Source organism: Homalodisca vitripennis, chromosome 1 (assembly GCF_021130785.1).
Source record: "Homalodisca vitripennis isolate AUS2020 chromosome 1, UT_GWSS_2.1, whole genome shotgun sequence".
Lineage (NCBI taxonomy): Eukaryota > Metazoa > Arthropoda > Insecta > Hemiptera > Cicadellidae > Homalodisca > Homalodisca vitripennis.
Genome location: NC_060207.1, coordinates 39,391,752 through 39,410,922, shown reverse-complemented (window position 1 = coordinate 39,410,922; position 19,171 = coordinate 39,391,752). Strand labels below are relative to the sequence as shown.

The 19,171-nt window shown below is 33.8% G+C and overlaps 1 protein-coding gene across 7 annotated transcripts in view; it reads left to right on the top strand.

The window, feature by feature from the left end:
• Positions 1 to 8,066: 8,066 nt before the first annotated feature.
• LOC124360096 (dynein heavy chain, cytoplasmic) overlaps positions 8,067 to 19,171 on the top strand; it is a 115,918-nt gene continuing 104,813 nt past the window's right edge. For 5 of the 7 annotated variants that reach the window (XM_046813445.1, XM_046813436.1, XM_046813418.1 and 2 more), the window contains exons 1-3: positions 8,067 to 8,604; positions 12,028 to 12,121; positions 15,164 to 15,337. In XM_046813445.1, the coding sequence (XP_046669401.1) occupies positions 8,352 to 8,604; positions 12,028 to 12,121; positions 15,164 to 15,337 (521 nt within the window). In that variant the 5' untranslated portion in view covers positions 8,067 to 8,351. The remainder of the gene's footprint in view (positions 8,605 to 12,027; positions 12,122 to 15,163; positions 15,338 to 19,171) is intronic. The other 2 variants (XM_046813452.1, XM_046813428.1) reach the window with 1 other exon arrangement.

The window sequence follows — 19,171 nt, the reverse complement described above, 5'->3', positions numbered from 1 at the left end:
AGTAACATTATTTAAACTATTAATTTGACATTAGGAATGAAACAAGTAGTATAGAAACTAAAGACAAGTTTTATTAGTCAAAGAAGCGTTAAAATTCAACATTATTAAAGAGTAATTAAACATAAACAACAACAAAATAAACTACTGCTAATAAATGTAGGCTAATACAATGAATATATGAGTAATAATTTTGCTACATATTACATTATTATCTCCAACTTCATTTTCTTATATAGTCCTGCAGGTAGTGTGCTGGCATCCGGAAATTCCAGAATACCCGACTACTAATTTTAGGCAATGAATGTCTCACTTAAGGGAAATAGGTAGTCCTATGTTAATTAACAGTAGACAATAAAGAATTTATCTCGTGGTTCGGTGACTTATTTATAAAAGTGTGATGAGCTTATAATATAATACAAATTATACCATTGTACTTATAAACTTGGCAACTGCCTCTGGGATTGTATGCTGAAGAATATTTTGGAGCTATTTCACATTTTCAAAACATTATTTCTGCTCTCGTGATATTAGTGCTAATCCACGCTGTGGATAAAATAGATAAAAGAAGCCATTCTAAAAATACTGAACAGTTCACTTAACCTTTTGGCAATTGTAGAATATCATGATATCTCGGGGTATTGAAATGCAAACGAATAACCTTAATATTCATCAGTAATTGTGAGTATGAATATTTTCTGGCGTTGAATTGAGGTCTTTTAAACTAACGTTTAATCTTTAAAATTACAATTTCTTCATTCACTTTGTAGCTGCAAGGCCTTGGTTACAGCTCTGCACAAATATTCTACAGCACGGTACGACTTACACAATTCTTCCAAAGAATTTGACAAGAATTTTATCCAGTGATAAAATACTGTATCCCAGTGTGTTATTGGAAATTTTTGTATTTCTTGAAGATTAGGCCTGCTTTGAATTGAACCACACAATTTTGACATAGTAGCAACAATAACTACTATGTTAACACTACTATGTACCCCATTTTCTGTTTATTGACGGTAAATGATGTTATATTAAAATAACGCCGTCCCAGGCGCCAACTTTGAATTTTTTAAATTCTTTATTTTTCCAGGCCTTTTACTGTCAAACATAAAATTAATGGATTTTTGAGCAGTCATGAGCTTTAAAAGGCGACAAAATAATAAAGTTTCTTTATTCTTTTAACAGATTCCACAACTACATGTGCTAACTTATCGACAGAAGAATGCTGTCTTTAGATTTTGAAAGTGTTCTTGAGTAAAAAGCAACAGGGTGTTCTACTTATGACAGTGAAGAGCCAATTGAACATTCAGAAGCGTCTATTGCCAATGTAAATGGTACTCCATCCCGGTTAGATGGTCTAGTTGCAGCAGTTTCATCTTCTTTCCATTGTTGAAATGCACTGATAGCCTCTCGTGAGTGCGGAAAATGTTTAGAGGATGATAGAGGTCTTATCTTGTCAGAGAAATGTTAAATAAAGTTTTAATAGTGAGCAAACATGCCTTCACAACAACGTAGAGAGTGAATATCATGAGGGACATAAAACTTGAGTAAAGGTTGAAGGTAATCTGGATCCGGCCGGATTTGACTTTTTGAAACATTATAGCACAAGAAATGGATCGCTTCTTGAGCAAAGGAGCATTTGTCCATATTCAGAGTAAAATTTTATTTCTTTGTCACTTCAAGGAATGTTATGTTTGCATCGTGATCTGTTTTATCTCTTGCTCCAATTTTCACATTATCAAAATATAATACAGTACTTTTTAAATCTTCTTTTCGGATTTTTATGTCGGTAGTCGTTTGGAAACTAAAAACACCACTTGTGTTACTCCAAAAGGAATCAATCAAAATTGGTAAAGCAGCCTACATCCTCAAAATCTGTATAGACACATTCGTGTTCATAAATTTGCAACTGGTGGAGTCATTCCGGAGACCAATTTAGCTGGACATACTAAACTTTACAAAAACTCGATTTACATCATCCAACCTTGGTAATGGGTACACGTTTAGCATATTAAACCGGTTTATAGTTTGCGAATAGTCAATACACAAGTGCTTCTTTCTTTCCTATCCCTTAACAACAAATACTTGGGCTCACTATAGTGTAGAAAATGGTTCAATAACGCCTTCAGAAAGGCGCCGCACAGCTTCTTCCTTTATGAATTTCGAATCTTTCTCTAAATAATGGAGTGGTGTAACTGGTGTTAACTCCATGCCCTAAGACTACATCGCCACACGGCCTATCTATTAAAAGTACAATTGGGACCCTGAATAGATAGATTAACGATGCAATTACCTCCAGCTATGGTTGAAAGGATGTAGGTGGCATGGCAACAATGAATGCAGTTGGAAATGTTGTAATTCTCCTTTTCTCAACAAGTCTCTTACTAATAAACCGGAGAAAGTTTGCGAGACGCATTAGATTAAGTAACCTTTGTAGGTATATGTTTATTGAAATCTGAAGTATTTTACCCTGATCTACAGATTTTGCTAAAATGTTTTTTTTTCACATATCCTATAGTTAACTTCAAATTAAGACATTTCTTCCAGAGATGACTTTTTGAGCCACAAACATGACATTAATAAGACACATATGACACAAAATGCTTGTTCGAGTCACTGTTGTTGGAGTTACTACTAACAACAAACTCCAAATCTGAATAATAATTATTCAGACTTAGTTAATAATAATATAGTCAATTATTGTTTGCTGTATTAATGACTATATTATATAAATAATATATTTTTTTAATAAATCGTGTTTTGGGGTTATTTTTATGGTATACTTGTCCGCAAACGATAAAACTATAAATGCCATGGCTATTTATTGTTCTGTCATCTGCATTAAAGGATACTAGAGATAAAATGTTTTTTTAAAGTTTGGTAAGGTTTTGTTATTATCCTGATTCTCGAAAGGGCTGCTAGCACTTATCTCTTTTCCGTTTATTTTCATTGTTTTCTAAAGTAGAACTATCCATGTAATCATGATCGCGGGTACAATAATAGTGTGGACAGCTCTCTGCACCTCCATATTCTCTTTCTCGGCGGAGCTCAGGACCGGAACCTCCGACATGCGGGTCAGGCTCCGTAAACAGAAGGAAATGAAATCAGAAGTACGCTAATAATTTACAGTAATACACATCACAAGCAAAACTACAGCAAAGAGCACTAGTTACTTCACCAAAGTTTGACCGGGGAAATGGCTGGCTACTACAACCTAATCTCTCATTAAACGTTCACCTAAAAACAAGACAAAATCCAACAATAAACGCACAGTTTATCTATCATTAACAGTTTGACTGTGATGTTAAAATTTATAGTAATAAATCACGATAATTAACACCAAATTCACAAATTCATTAATTCACTTAACATGTGAAGTAAACATGACAACAACAATGGGACACAAATTATAGCACTGAAAAGTTTATATTCTCAGATAAATTCATAATCAAGGATTTTAGTCAGAAATATAGCACAATGCAACAAGTCCACAGAGTATTTCAAATGATACGGGAGTGCATGAAAACAAGTTATTGTTTAGCTACCTCTTTAGATGTAAGTCACATGTTTGATACAGTGTGGCGTAATGGTCTATTTTAAAAATTTAAGATGTTTTTGCCACCTTCAATTTTTTCCAATATTACAATCATATCTTTAAAACCGAGTTAAAAAAATCAGGACATTTTTACTATATCCAATGGAGCCTTGAGTTCTTCAAGGAAGTGTAGGCTACTTGGTTCATTTTTATGTTTACCAGATACAGCTGACCTCCCAGAAATGAACTTATACTCAAATAATAACTTTCGTAGCTGGTTGGATTGACAAAACGTACTGCAGTTTTGTCAAGTACGTTTTGTCAATCTATAAAGATCGTACTCAAGTATCTCATTATTTACAACAGAGCTTTGATGTACCGTAATTACAAATTTGTTTAAAGCCTTGAGAATGTAAATAAAGAAACTAAATCAGTTCACATAACGTTTAAATCACAATTCTTATCCTACAGTTATATTGATCAACGTTTTACTCCAAGTAACTGAAGTAAATGATCCATGCATGTGCTTAGACAGAAGGGTTTCATGGTTATTCCACATTTGGACGAAGAGGCAGCAGCTAAACTTATAGACAAACACATTGAATTGGTTACTTGGTTTTCAATCAAAACTTAGTTTAAATAGTAAAGTTACTATTATAAAAAACTATCCTAAAACCTGTATGGACATATGGCGTGCAGTTATGAGGCACAGCAGGCAATTCCAATTTGGAGGTAATTCAAAGGTATAAATTAAAATTATTGAGAAAAATTGCAAAAGCGCTTTAATATGTATAAAAAACATAACATCAAGATTTGAAAATCTCAATAGGCAAATAAGAGATTATTAAATTCAATATAAATTATGTTTTAAGATTAGAGCAACAAAAACACCTTGGGGTAAAATATACTCGATAATTCTAAAAATGTGTCAAGAGTTCAACGATCTTCTGTCTTGGAATTACCTTTTAGATTTTCGAATTAACTACGTCAGCATTAACAGCTACGGTAACTAAATTTTATTTTTTAATTGTTTATGTATTTATTGTTTACTTATTGTTTTTAAATTGAATAGAATGGCAAATAAATAGCTTTGGTTAAAAAAAAAAAAAAATAGGAAACAAGTAACAAAGTATTGAAACCAACACTCTATGTGCAATACCGGATGGGACTTTTTTATATTTTGGGAACACTGAAATGTCACAAGCGTTCGGGTACAGCATAGTTTTCCCGATAGCACACCCATTAATTGGGTCAGCAGCACAATTAAATTGCAGGCAATTAATCTGAAAAATCTCGTAAAATGTACCACTGTGTTTTTAGCTGGTACTCTGAGTTAAACACCTTTTAGTAATTTGGTACAATATATATATATATATATATTACATTTTCAAAGCTGGATGCTGCAGGATGCATCGAAATTAAATTTATTTAATTAAACCTTGATTTTACAACGTAATTAATGACAGGCAATTAATCTTGTCTACATACAAATAAACCAATACAACGGAGTATCGAAAGACCCAAAAAGACGTAAGGAAGTCTAATGTAACAAAGTAACCTCGTTACATTCAGTGGCGTAGCTAGAAAACATTCGAGGGTGGATTAAACATCCAGGAGGATTAAAAAGAGCCCTACTCGCAAAATTTAGAAATTTGTTTGTTTACAAGTGAATTCTCAATTTAATTGTACTTTTTTAATTTTCTTAGTCACTCAAATGTGATTGTAAGCATTCATGCTTGAAAACATTTTAAACTTTTCAAAACATTCGAGACTTGTGTTCTTAGCATAGTAGTTAAATAATGATCTTCAGGGTCTCCAAAATACAAAATCAACAATTAAGTTGAGTTTTTTAATTGCATCTTTTGTATTAAAATGTAAACCGATAACATTGTTTTATAACATTATATTTGGTTCATTGCATTTTCCAACTGCCTTAATCAAATAAATATAATTTGTAGGTTACATTACAATTAGTTAGAAATTATTCGATAATTGCCATGTACTATAGATTAGGTAAGCATTATAACGCGTACGCCAGACGACACATGACACATATCAGGCTTGGTCGAAGTTGCATGCACAATTTCAAGTCTATAGCTTATTTTTCATTCTCGATATATCCAACAAATAGGAGAAATCTATTGCTATTGCTATAAGTTAAAACTTGATCGTAATAATTTTAGGTTATTAAAATATGAATACTTAACAAAGTGTTTCAAATACTAAAGTTCTGAAAAGAAAATACTATAAGATATCAAAGGACATGCCACAGAAAGGAGATATGAGTTAACCAATACTGCAACCCTGCACCTGGCGTAGAAACGCTGGCTTGACTTGTCAACTATCCACCCACTTCCCAAAATGGACTGGTCTTCCCTCCAAAATTATAAAAAGAATTTAAACAAAATACAGTTAAAAGAAAAGAAAGAAGCTACTTTTAAAATTTTACAATCTTTGCTACAAGAAAGGGACATAAATACTTTTCATACCCTACTGGAAGGAGCCTTAAAACAGTTTGATAGTGAACAAGATACTTCTGTCTTCGGCAACTATTTCAAAGATTATTACGTAAAAACCCACCGTTTTAAGCTTTGGGCGTATTGTTACGGCATGAATGCTGGCATAAACACTAATATGTCTATAGAGAGCTTCAATAAAGTGTTGAAATATTTTTATTTGGAAGGGAAAAAAGTGCAAAAACTGGTAAAACCTTATATGCTTTACTAAACCTGATTAGGGACAAAATTTTTGACATCTTAATAAAATTGGAAAAAGGTAAAGTAGTTACAAAACTAAAATATCTACGTAGACGCCATAAAGAAAGCTATGAGATTGCCGACTATAACATCATTACATTGGAAAATGAATGGCAAGTGTTATCTTCTAAAGCACAAGAATTTTATTCATTGAAAAAAGTTAAAGAATGCAACTGTTGTGTACTTTTGTGCCTACATTGTAATTCCTGTTTTCATGAATACATATGTTCGTGTATGGACAATAGTATAAAAAAACAACATGTGCAAACATATCCATTTGGTGGCTCGCTCACTCTGTAGCAAAACTGATGAATCACATGAATTTGGAAATGTATGTGACTGGTGTTTTGAAAATGGACATTGATGATGATACGAACTTAAAAGAGGAAGTACTAAAAGAAATTTCATGTGACAAAAACAACATTCCTAATGACGAGGCTCGCACAAAGAGAATTTACGAAAACAATGACATCCTGATGGAATACATGAAAAGACAAACAACTACTTCAGACCAAAAAGATTATATTGATAAACATTTCACACAAATGTTAACTACATTAGATGCAATGGCCACTACTGCGCAGATACCAGTTAAGGTAAGTCCAATCACTTTATGGCCAGTTTTAATTAAACCACTATTTATTGTTTAGTAGTAAAACTTAAATTGAATTAAATTTAAAACAAGTAATAGCAGCTCAAAACTATGCCACGGAAAATTCTGTCAAATTTATCAAATTTATGTTTTAGGAAGAAGAGTGTAACAGAAGGCAACCAGGCAATACCAATTCTACTAAACAGAGACGTTTTCTTTCCATCAAAAAGAACAAAAAAACCCTCGCAGAGAGGCCTCACAGAGGAGAAAAGTTAGAAATTTATCTAGAGTTAAGCCTTCTGAGTGACAATGGCAGACTTCAATAAATTATATAAATTAGTGTAATTGTAATTGTATCATAAATATGTATATTCGTAGCATTAGAGATCAGTAGGACTAAATTATTTTCATCATCTGTATTACATAAATATTTCTGTCATATAAGTGTAATATTTCTTACATAAATATAAGTGTTTAAAATTGTAAACCAAACATATACTAATATATGATCTTAAACTGAATTTGTCAGTTACAGTAATATAATATTATTAAGAATTAAGAAAATGTTGTATTTATTAATGATGTCGTGTGCTATGTTACGTATTTAAGTCAGGTAGTTGTCATTGATTTTGTCACATTTCTATAATTATGTTTTTGGTTGAATATTTACTCGCAAGTTTCTTTTTTAATCCGCTTAGTTTATTACAGCGATTACACAACTCTTAGTACAGATTTTGTAGCGTAATTATTAATTTATTTACTACTAATTAAGGACTCCACATTATAATATGTTGCTTTTGCCCCATTCATTTGAATATATTCCAATAGCACAAAAAATATATTTACCGTCGTTTTAAGCCTATATGCGAAATATGGTGAGATTATGACATTTTATTCGTTGTGCACCATCTCATATTTTGTAAAGTGTCTTTGGAGTTATAAAGAAAGTTCAATATTAATATAATTAATTCGATATAATTTCTATGTTATGCTGATATGTTCGGATATAAAACGAGTCATTAATTCGTAAGATAATAGAAATCAGAACCGTTCCGAACTGAGGTCGCTATCAGCCGCATGTACAGGATTTGTCAGGAATTTTCGGGATTTATCGGTACTGCTCGGCTCTGCTAGGCTGTGCCCCCACTCTTTCTCTCCGCCTGGCTTGATCGCCCCATTCTTCCACTGCATGAGGAGCTCGTCACCTGTTTCACCAGTCCAGCCAGAAGGTAACAGAAGGAACGACTGCGTTGAACTTGTTCTGTGTCGAATGTGTTCCGTCCACCATATTGTATTTTTATGTTGTTTCTGATCGTCACCTGGTTTGGAGTCTGGACAGTGGACACTACTAGCTGACGGGGACGGTGACACATAGGAACGTTGGTTTAGCTTCCTTGAAGTTGATGCAATATACCGTCATGTCGGTGAACACCCATCTTCATTGAAAAATGCTCACACACTTACAGTCAAAATGATGAGTGGCGATTTTACAGAGGTGACAGATTCCTCACAAGGGGATGAAGTCCAGTCAGTTGCAATTGTGGAGTTTACTTCATTTTTAAACTACTTGCGGAAAGTTGTAGCAGTTCATTATCATGAAGATGTCACAGCACCACCGTCTTTGGCAGCAGCCTTAGACGATCGTAATAATCAAGATTATGTAAGGAAGTTTATTAGTGATCCACAAGTTTCAGCTTTAATTGTGCAGAAGTGTTCTAATAAAGGTAATAATATACTATTTTGCTTTTGTTCATGTTTATTAATAAAATCAATAAAATAGTATTTCTACCATGATGATGGCATGGTTTCATGTTAAACTTCGTGTTGTACATGAATTTAACATTGTTGTTAAGTTTGAACTGGTTCTTGTTTGATAAGTTTATATACTGCTTGTTATCGCAATTATCACACATACTATCTTCCACTGATTACATGATTAATGATTAATGCACAATATTCTGTGAAGTCTGTATAATGGGAAACCATTAAAATAAAAAAAGGGTACAGGCCTAATTATCATATTAACACGGAAAAATACGAGTTTTGTGTTATTAACTTATTGGAATCGTCCTAGCCTATAAAAGTAAATAAATATAAGGTTTTATGGGGTGGAAATGAGAAATAACGAAGTTCTAGAACATAATAAAAAATGGAACAACTTTTCACGCGCGGAGTAATATTTCCATGTTGTACATCCACGTCGAGCGTCATGTGACCTTTTGTGACCATGATTCAACCTCTTGATGACATCATCGGATGCATCGCCATCTTTGCAAACTTAAATGAAAAATAATACTGAAATGAGCAGAATTTTGATCCAAATGAACAATGTTTTTTTTAATTCTGAGCTACAAATTAATTACGGTATTTGTTATCGAAATGAGACGTTTGCCTCCGGCCATCAGCGCGTCAATGAAAGAAAAACATCCCTTTAGATAGTACCTATCAGTAAAATATAAAATTCTAGAGGGGCTGATCAGAAATATAAATTAAAATGTAATGCAAAGGCAATTATGTAAAGTGAAAAAAACTTTATAAATCATGAAAAACTTTAATATAAATATATAGATGGATATTAACAGAGAACACTTACCATTAGTGTGTTGGCGGATATAGCTGAGCAGCAGCAACAAAAAAGTGAATTTTTAAAATTGCAACATTTAAAACTTTTTTTTACTACTTTTTCTAATTTTCCTATCGCAACGAAACAACAAAGTCTCCCGGTTTAAAAACAACACGCGACCGCACGACGAACAAATACACTCATTATTAAAAATTCCATGTTCAATTAAATAGGAAATAATTTCATTTAGGTTAAAACGTAAACTCTTTACGTGCCCTACTAAACACTCCGACACACACAATTCACTAGGGTTGGTCGAACTAGTGGATGGTTGATTCATAATTGTAACGCACTCACTCAATCCAACCTACTGAACACGATATCTTGTGAACCACTAACTCATGCCCCAGAGAACTCAGATAACAGATACGCTATCAAGTTGCTATCAGTTGCAGATAATATTCAAGTAAACAGATTATCCAGACACAGCACACAAACTGAACATTAAAACATTAGAAACAACTACTTAAATGAATATATCCCCTAAAATCATGTTATTTGTCATTTGCACCCCCTAATATTATATGTATTTTTTGTTCAGGAGGGTGAGCAGAATACGTTGATAATGTCAAATTCGTGATTTGCCGCCTCGGCCTTTAATCTTACAATATCCGTTATAATAAATTACCTTAACAAGAAGAATCTCATTGCAAATTACAATTTTAAAAACATAAATTTAACAATAACATTACAAATCAAAAAAACCAATTACAGCCTAGACTTAGATATCAAAGAAACCTTACAATATTTATAACTTGCCCAGATAGATAACAAGGAGTAACTGCTTTTTTGAAATGGAGGAAAGAATTCTCCCCATGTGTTACAAGGAGCCAAACCCACATGTTGAAGCCACGTAAACAAATCTATCCACTTCTTAGAAATATTTCACATATTTTCCTCATATTTAACACAGTTTTCAAAGTCTTAAAATATTGGTTACTTCTTGTTGTTTACTTTTTACATTAAAATTACTTTAGTAAATAACAAAATACATGATTTTACTTTTAAATTGATTTCCAAACAGGTTTTTACTTTGAATCAATTGAACAATAATATCAAATTGAAGTAAGTTTTAGGCTTTAAAATGTTAATAAAGCCTAGAGAAGCTATATATTTTTATATGTAAAAGAAATGAATTTGTTTTTTAAATTTTATTACATTTAAATAACTATATTGTATTTTAAAGTAGCCTACTCTTGAACCATGTAGTACTAACTATTACTTCACAGGTTAGTCATGATTGATAGCAATTAATAAATGTTCAAATGGATCGATATCAATAATCATAATTTCTCGCTGATACATTCTGCAAGATAATCAGCAATGCATTCTTGACACCAGTTTTTAAAGATTTCTTTGTATAAAAAAACTTTTTGAGCCAATATTTGCATATTTATTGCCATTGTTTTTGTCGTAGTCACTAACCTTCTATACGAGGGGGTACCCAAAATTTCTAATTTCATAACATTCTGAGAACATGGGTTCCATTTGAATATTTAGCTGGATGATTTGACATGTTTTGATCCTGTAGCAAGGATTCTATACTCATAAATATCAATGATTCAATATTATCGATATTATAATCTTGTATTCGTATATTGCTTTGACATTTAAAAATACGGCTTCACTATAATACAACACTACAAGTCTATAACGTAATTCAGTTCAACATTATTGTTCCAAATTAATTAAAACAATCATGTACTGTATATGGTATTTGAGTAATGGCCACTAGTCACGGAAAATACTGTTGTTTGTCAATAACCTATTACAAAATAACGTGTTCAGGTGTTCCAGTGGCTAGTTGCCATGTTATACAAAATTTAAGTAACCGATTACAATGTTACATAGACTGATAAACTATTAAATTTATAAACGGGTTAATTTAAATTTGGCGGTACAATACCTTTTATTGGGTCCTACGAAATCCTTATCTACTATTTGTTATTAGGCTGAAATCTTTATCTACTGTTTGTTATTAGGCTATGCATATGTACATATTATGAACATAAAAAGAAAAAGATAACCTTTACAAGAGCTCACTAGATCTGAGCTTTAATTTTGTTTACTATCTTAGAATGTTTAACTTATTTCATACGAAAATGCGGGTCAAGCCCGCACTGATGGCCAGGGGCATTTCTGGACAGTACCGTATTTTCAGAGATGTGATCTGAGGTCGGGAAAATACAAGTAGGAATTCTTGTAAAGTAATGATTATTTATACCTCACTCTTTTTATAACATTATTGATTCTTGCATGTGTGTTTTGAATTGAAATTGTGTACACTTGGAAATGTCTTTTCCAATAAAACCAACTCACTTCCACCAAGAATACAAAGCAGAAAATGTATCAGCTTTATCAGTGCTGCGTAGTAAAGTAATAGTTAGGTTTACTTTACTTGTAAATGTAACAAAATCTTATATTCTGAAACACTTAATTATCAAATAGTATAAGTCAGATAACTAAAAAGTGAATTTGTGTACTATGTTGCTTTTTCTATACATTATTTTGTTAATTTTTCCAGATGATGAAAGTGAACAAAGTGGAGAAAGTGATGATGACAAAGATACATACCTCATTTCCAATGAGGTTCATTTTACAAGTCCCAAGATGACAAGGTAGGTTAATAAATTGCCAAAATTGCATATAAATAAGCTTAGCTGTACTTATATAATAGTATGGAGATGGAAATTACACTATTTCCTGTTAATATTTAAATCATTACGTAAACAAGAAAAGACTTATAAAACATCTACACATATAAAATATATGTTACATTTAAAGTTTTTTATATTTAATATATGTTTATATCATTCTGTCACATTTTTATTTTCTATGCTATGAAGAAAATATATACTAATAATTAATTAATGCCATGGTATATATTCATTTTTCAGATTTGAAAAATCCTTATAACACAACATTCCAAACCAACCTGCATTTAAATAAAATGATGATTACCATTATTTTATTTCATTTATTTACCAATGGCAAGCACCACTTAAAACATAAAAAATGACCATATATATGTTATAAAAATACAGTTTTGCGAACATAAACAGTAGTAAAACTAGAAATAAATACTAATCATGGGAAAAATTATAAACATACAATAATATATATATTAACCTTTTTAATTCCAGCCATTATATCAAGTGATGTGTCAAAAATTCCAAGCCATTTTTATACAAAATATATGAGTTTTGTAAACAATTCATAATTGGTTATTTTTTAAGATATCAACCTAATTATTTTTTTTTTATATATTAAGCTTCACCTAATATAGCTTGCACCTAATATATTTAGATGCAATGCATCCTTGTACACAAGTCTGTGAAATTTAAAATCGTTTGGTAAAATAGGTGACCAGTAAAATAATAAAAAGTGCACAACCGCATTATACGGATGTCAGGAGTTGGCACCACTTTTATGACGGGTTAAAACGGTTACATGCCACAAGAATAAATTAAGTGATACATAAATATAACAACCAGAGAAACTACAAGAATAAATATTACAATAAGTATGCAATAATAAATAATCAATGAAGCAGAAAAAAAATCAAAATATAACTATAACAAGCATGTATAAATCAGGTTGTCAGGTTGGCAGGCAATTGAGAGCACACCAATAGACCAGCAGGAGGAGTCATCGAATATATCGCACTTGGACGCAACTAAATTCCCAAGACGGACCAACCTAGTTCTTCGGATAAATATCATGATTTTTTGATAGCTTGATAGACTTGTTTTGGCCCATCAGTAAAATTCGTGCTCTCCTTGATCTCAAACTACCAAGGAATATATGATTTCAAATTGAAGCCAACAATATCTTATAAACTGTGATGGATCTGAAGTATCTATGTAGAGCCTCAGAGCTTTGTTGGCTGCAGTAAGCCATAAGGAATGCGACAAAGGACCAGGGTTACGCTTGGCCAAGTCTTCTGAGCAAGTCCCTGAAGTTATTGCCTTTGAAATATCTAACAAATATTGATGGTCTTTACTCAGTAGTTTCCTTTCTGTGTCAGGAATGAAAACCTCAGTGGGTTCAAAAGCAACTGGAGGTAATATTTCACAGCCATTTAGCTGTTGCCCAATCAGCCCAGAAAAAGATTTGGGCCCTGCAGTTTGGCCATCAATATGTTGGAATAAGTTTCGTAAAGGCAGCTCATTAAAATGAAGGAGAGACATTCCACTATAGGGGATGGCCAAAATGATGTTCGAGTCTTTGGATAACACCACTCTTCCATCCTATATTAGTCACAGTGCCATCACACCCTACCACCTCCAATGTTTCCAAAGAAATAGAATTTTCATCCAAATAAGTGATAACGCTGTGGGCTATGTCTGTTGCTAAACTGGAGGAGGGAGAAACATGCCTGATATAGACTGACCCAGGTCCTGGACAAGAGAATAATGCTCCTCTTTGATAGTTCTGCAAAATTGCTTATTACTCACTTTTTCTTTAAAAAAAGTATAACCTTTTCTCCCATCAATTTTCCACAGGAGGTTTACATTCACTGATCATTGCTTTCTTAACAGGACTCTTGCTACTTCTCACTTTACTTTTGTAAATGATAAATGAAGGGTCAGTTTCCGTGATTATCCCAAGTCTTGCAGAACACTTCATGCAATGAGAGCCGTTGCCCGATCAGACACTCCTAAGCGATCACTGTTTAGCGCCATTACACCAAATTGAACTCTCATTTGCCATTTTTCTGTTGTATTTGATGAACATGGCTTTAATTCATCATCTTCACACTCATCTTAATTGTAACTGTCACTATCAGAATACAAGTGCATAAGAAGTAATATATTTTGTAATAATTCTGTACCTAACTTCATGAGTGTATTGAGTCTTGTTTTATTTTATTATTATTTTTTTAATTGGATATATGTCTATCTTATATATCTGCTTATTGCAATCACACTCATAACAGAATTTCTGAAAGATATTTTAAAATTTTTCCGATCTTTATCCTTAGGACCCAAATACACCTTAATCTGAAACTATAAATATTACCCAGTTAGGCTTATTGAATACAATGCGAGCTTGTGAACACTATAACTGCTGTCACTTTTGATACATTGAAACACAGTATTTGTACGTACAGAGTTTGTGGATGAGTTAGTTAGTTAGTCTTTACCAATAAACAGTTCCAATCAACCATTCACATTTGTGAAAAGTTTAAACTTGACTATTTCTTTACAAAGACTTAATATGATGTATTAAAAAAATAATAAATAATTTTACACAACTTTTATGCTTGTACATTTTTTTATACCTTAAGGTTTCAAGATGAGCAGCCAGTCAAAGTTTCAAGGTGTTTGAGTATGCCAACCTTTCGAGCTGGTATTAGCATCAGTAGTGAACAAATTATTTGTCAAAACTTTAATGTATCTCCATTTTGGTATTTGCACATATGTGGTGTGATACATAAAAGTGCGTGAGCTACTTTTCCACACACTCATACTATCTCACACTCACATGATCTGTTTTCCTTTTGACTGAATGTAAAGAATATTACAAGAAGAGAGATTACATTACTGTTTTACTCTTGTGTTAGTCATTGTGATGTTAAAGCAACACACTAAATAGATTTTTGTAAACTTATCAGATAAATGTTTGTGACTATTGAATCAGTACTTGTGATGTTTCAGTCTGGTGTTTACAAAACGCTATGCTGTGGTGGAGGCTGACAAGACCATCTCCAGTCAGCTGAGAGTGATTACGTTCAGTGAAGGATCTCCTTACGAAACCTTACATTCGTATGTGTGCAAGACCATCTCTCCATATTTCAAGAGTTACATCAAGGAGTCTGGAAGGGCGGATAGGTAAAAAGTCTTTTGATCTACTTTAGTATAGACATAAGTACTTAAAATACGGTCCAATATGTTTGGCTATGTCAAGAAGTGTGGCTGACCGGATATATTAACTATGTCGAAGTCTATTTTTTATAGCTCCAAGTTTGTAGAATGTAATACAATACTCTATTTTTGATCAAAATGTTTAGTTCCATAGAGTGTGACTAAGTGCACAGGTCAACTCTCTCAGTTCTGATTAACAATGGACTTATGTATGAGAGAAACTAGACTCCCTTTGTATTGCACAGATAACATTTGTATCAAAATAAATGTAATTATATCATAGATAAGTGTATAGGTTACATTAGATCTTGATATGGTATTAATAATCACTTACTAATATTTATGATGACTGTTCCACAGATCACGTGATGTACAGGGTGCGGCAGCATAACTTCCTTTTTTTAAATGCGCGCCATTCAGTTAGTTGATGTCATAGCGGAGCGCTAGTGGTTCATGTCATAGAGGGGGTACTCTAAAGTTGAGCACGGTTCAGCTCACCATGTTGGAATAGTGAGGAGATGCTTTTGCGTTGAGGCCTACTTTTCAAGAGATGTTCGGTTATTGCAACGTAGCGTGCATCGCTCGCTTTAAGTTTAGCCCGTGGCCCCCGTCCCAGACCGTCTTGTTCATGGGTCACTACATTCAACAAGACGGTGCAACAGCACACACTGCAAGAGCTCGATGGCTGTTTTGAGGGAAAACTTTCCCAGAGCGCCCTTATCTCAATTAGAGGATTTGGAATGGCCGGCACGTTCTCCCGATCTGTCACCTTGTGATTTTTTTTCTATGGGGTTTTGGAAATATAACGCAACAACACCACCCACAGGGGTGTTGGAACCAAGTGTCCCCCAAATCAATCTTCTAGCCGTGGGAAAAAAAAAAATTTCTGAATCGCTTTTACATACCGGTCAGAAGTCACTGTCCACTGTAACCTCATTTTCCTCAAAAAACCAGGGACCAATAATTCCAGCTGAGGAAATTGCACACCACACTGTGACTTCCGGTGAATGCAAAGGGCCTTTGATGCAATTCTCGAGGGTTGGTGTCAGCCCAGTAGCGCATGTTTTGTTTGTTAACCGACCCATCAAATAAAAGGGCTGTTTTCGCTAAAAAAAACAATAGCACCCTCGGGAACGACAAACAAGAAGAAGCTCACACGCGTTACCGAGAATTGAAGTCACGTTTGAATTTTCTGCACTATCGCCATCTTATATGGATGAAATGAAGATCATCACGAAGAATTCTTCTCACAGAACGATCGGATAGTCCAAGGGCAGTTTTGGAAAACGCCGTGGTGATCGCATAACAATTACCACGCTCTCACTGCTTGAATGTTCTCAGTGATCTAACGGGCCGACTCCAGTTCTTCTGTTTTGTCACACTTGCAGTTTGTCTGAATGTAGTGACCATGTAAAAATTTATTTGCAGCATGTTTACATAACCGTGCAGGTCATGTCACTGTAACCTCATTTTCTAAAAAAACCGCTACCAATAATTCCAGCTGAGGAAATTGCACACCACTACTTGTCAACGTGAATGGCAAAGTTTGATGCCAATTCTCGATGGTGACTGAACCGTGTCAGGGGACCAGTAGCGTAGCCAGAAATTTCGTTCGGGGGGGGGTCCGAAAAACCACTACCGGGGGGGAAACGTTTTGTGTGTTATTTGCCAATGAATTCACTGGTAAAAGGTAAATACCAAAAATATGGAGCTTTAGTAACTACGCCTTATAGAAAGTGGAAAGATGTAATAGGCAATTAAACTCTCACAGCAACATCTCCACAAATTTTTTCGTTGTAAAGCTACAGAAACTTTACGAAGTTCGATTCTGGCCGAGTAGAAGGCACCAAAGTGATTATTCACTGGATGAAGAAGAAGAACAAAACAGAGCTTTCTTCTCAAGCGTAGGCTCAAATATATTTTGTGAAGAAAATAAATACCCCTTTGGGGATATTGGGCCACTGACGGCCGAGAACCCTTTAGAAAAGAAGGGCGATTTTCGAGCGTTGCTCGGGTACAGATCAAACTAACGGTCGGAAAAATGCACCGGAAAAAACTTCTACTGATTAGAAGTTCGGGCACTTTGGATTTCATGATTGAGGTATTTTATGAAATGATTTATAATGACGATTTTTTGTATCACACTGTAACGAGCATATATGATTATCGAAAAATCACTTTCGGTTGGAAATAAAATACACCTGAAAACCTCTAATGATTATTACTTTCAACTAATTCGGACGTCGGTTATTGAGGTAAACGTGGTATTTTTGATGAGTTAGGACGACGATTTTTTGTTATTCATTAACTGTACTCGACTACCTATATAATTATCGAGAAATATCGGTCGGTAAATTACCGAAGAAAAGCTCTCTACTGATATCGTGATTTTGAACGATTTTGGATTTCACTGGTTGAGTGGTTGAGGTAAAAGTAGTACTTATAATTATGTTAGGACATTGATTTTAGAGATTAATTTCAACGCCCGACTAATAAATATATGATTATTGAGAAAAAAAAATCACTTCCGATCGGAATATACTAAAGGAAAATGAAATAATACCTCAGTCAGTGAAATCCAAGTAGTCGGAACTTCTTATCAGTAGAGTTTTTCCGGTCTATTAGCGATTTTTTAAATTTTTCTTTGATAATTATATAGGTATTAGTCGGCGTTCAATTGATACCTAAAATCAATGTTCTAAACATTCCTAATTCTAAGTACCACTTTTATCTCAACGACTCAAACCAGTGAAATCCAAAATCGTCAAAATCTGAATCAGTAGAGCTTTTTCCTCGGTATATTCCGACCGGAGGTAATAATAATATACTTTTTATTGTGTCAACAATTATACAAATTGCATACAATCGTCAAATTAAAATTATTTAGAAATATGTATATCTATTTTAATTTGCCCCATTCATAACCCGTTCATACACAGTCCACACTCATTCCTAAGACTCATACATACTTACAGCCATACGTTTAAAAACTCTTCTTAAAAATTTACCACCAGAAATAGAGGATGAAACGAATTACTTTAAATTTCATCCCCAGCGGCTCATCATAAACTCTTCCAAACCGAATAAAACACCCTCGACACCAAAAAGTGTCTCAATCGAGCTTTAAATTTTGTTGGTTCATTCAAATTTTTTGATTTCATCAGGAGTTTGTTGATCAACTTAACACCAACCTCGACTGGCAAACGTTTGAATGCGGCTGTTCTGTGCGGATGTAACCGAAGGTTGTCCCTGCCTCTTGTCCCGTATTGATGGACGTCCCTGCCCCGGACCAACTCGCACTTAAATCGGCAGTTACAGGGCGACATCGAGGATGTAGAGACAGGGCAAAGTTAGCAATCCCAGCTCCCTAAAGGCATCTCTGCATGAATTTCGGGGATTTCAATTTTGAAATGATGCGGACAGCTTTCTTTTGACTTCTAAATACTCGCTCAAATTTTGTATTTAGAACAGCTGCTTCATAGCCTTCAACTCGTTACGTTAGATGGGGGTGTACAAGGCCGAAGTAGGCCATTTTTAGTACATCCCGGGAGCAAAAATTTTGAAAGGTTCCGTATAGCATAAAATGCCTGAAGAAACCTTTGAGCAGGTACTTTCAATGTGATTGTCTCAAGTCAGACTTCGATCAAGGTACATTCCGAGGAACTAGGTGGAATCAGTTTTCCTCTATGAGGACATCGTCCGCCATCACAGCAGCGCGATCCTCAATCTCTCTTTACCGCAAACAGAAATTTAGTGCATTCGATTTGGAGTTATTGGGTCCTCAGATTTTAATAGAAAAAA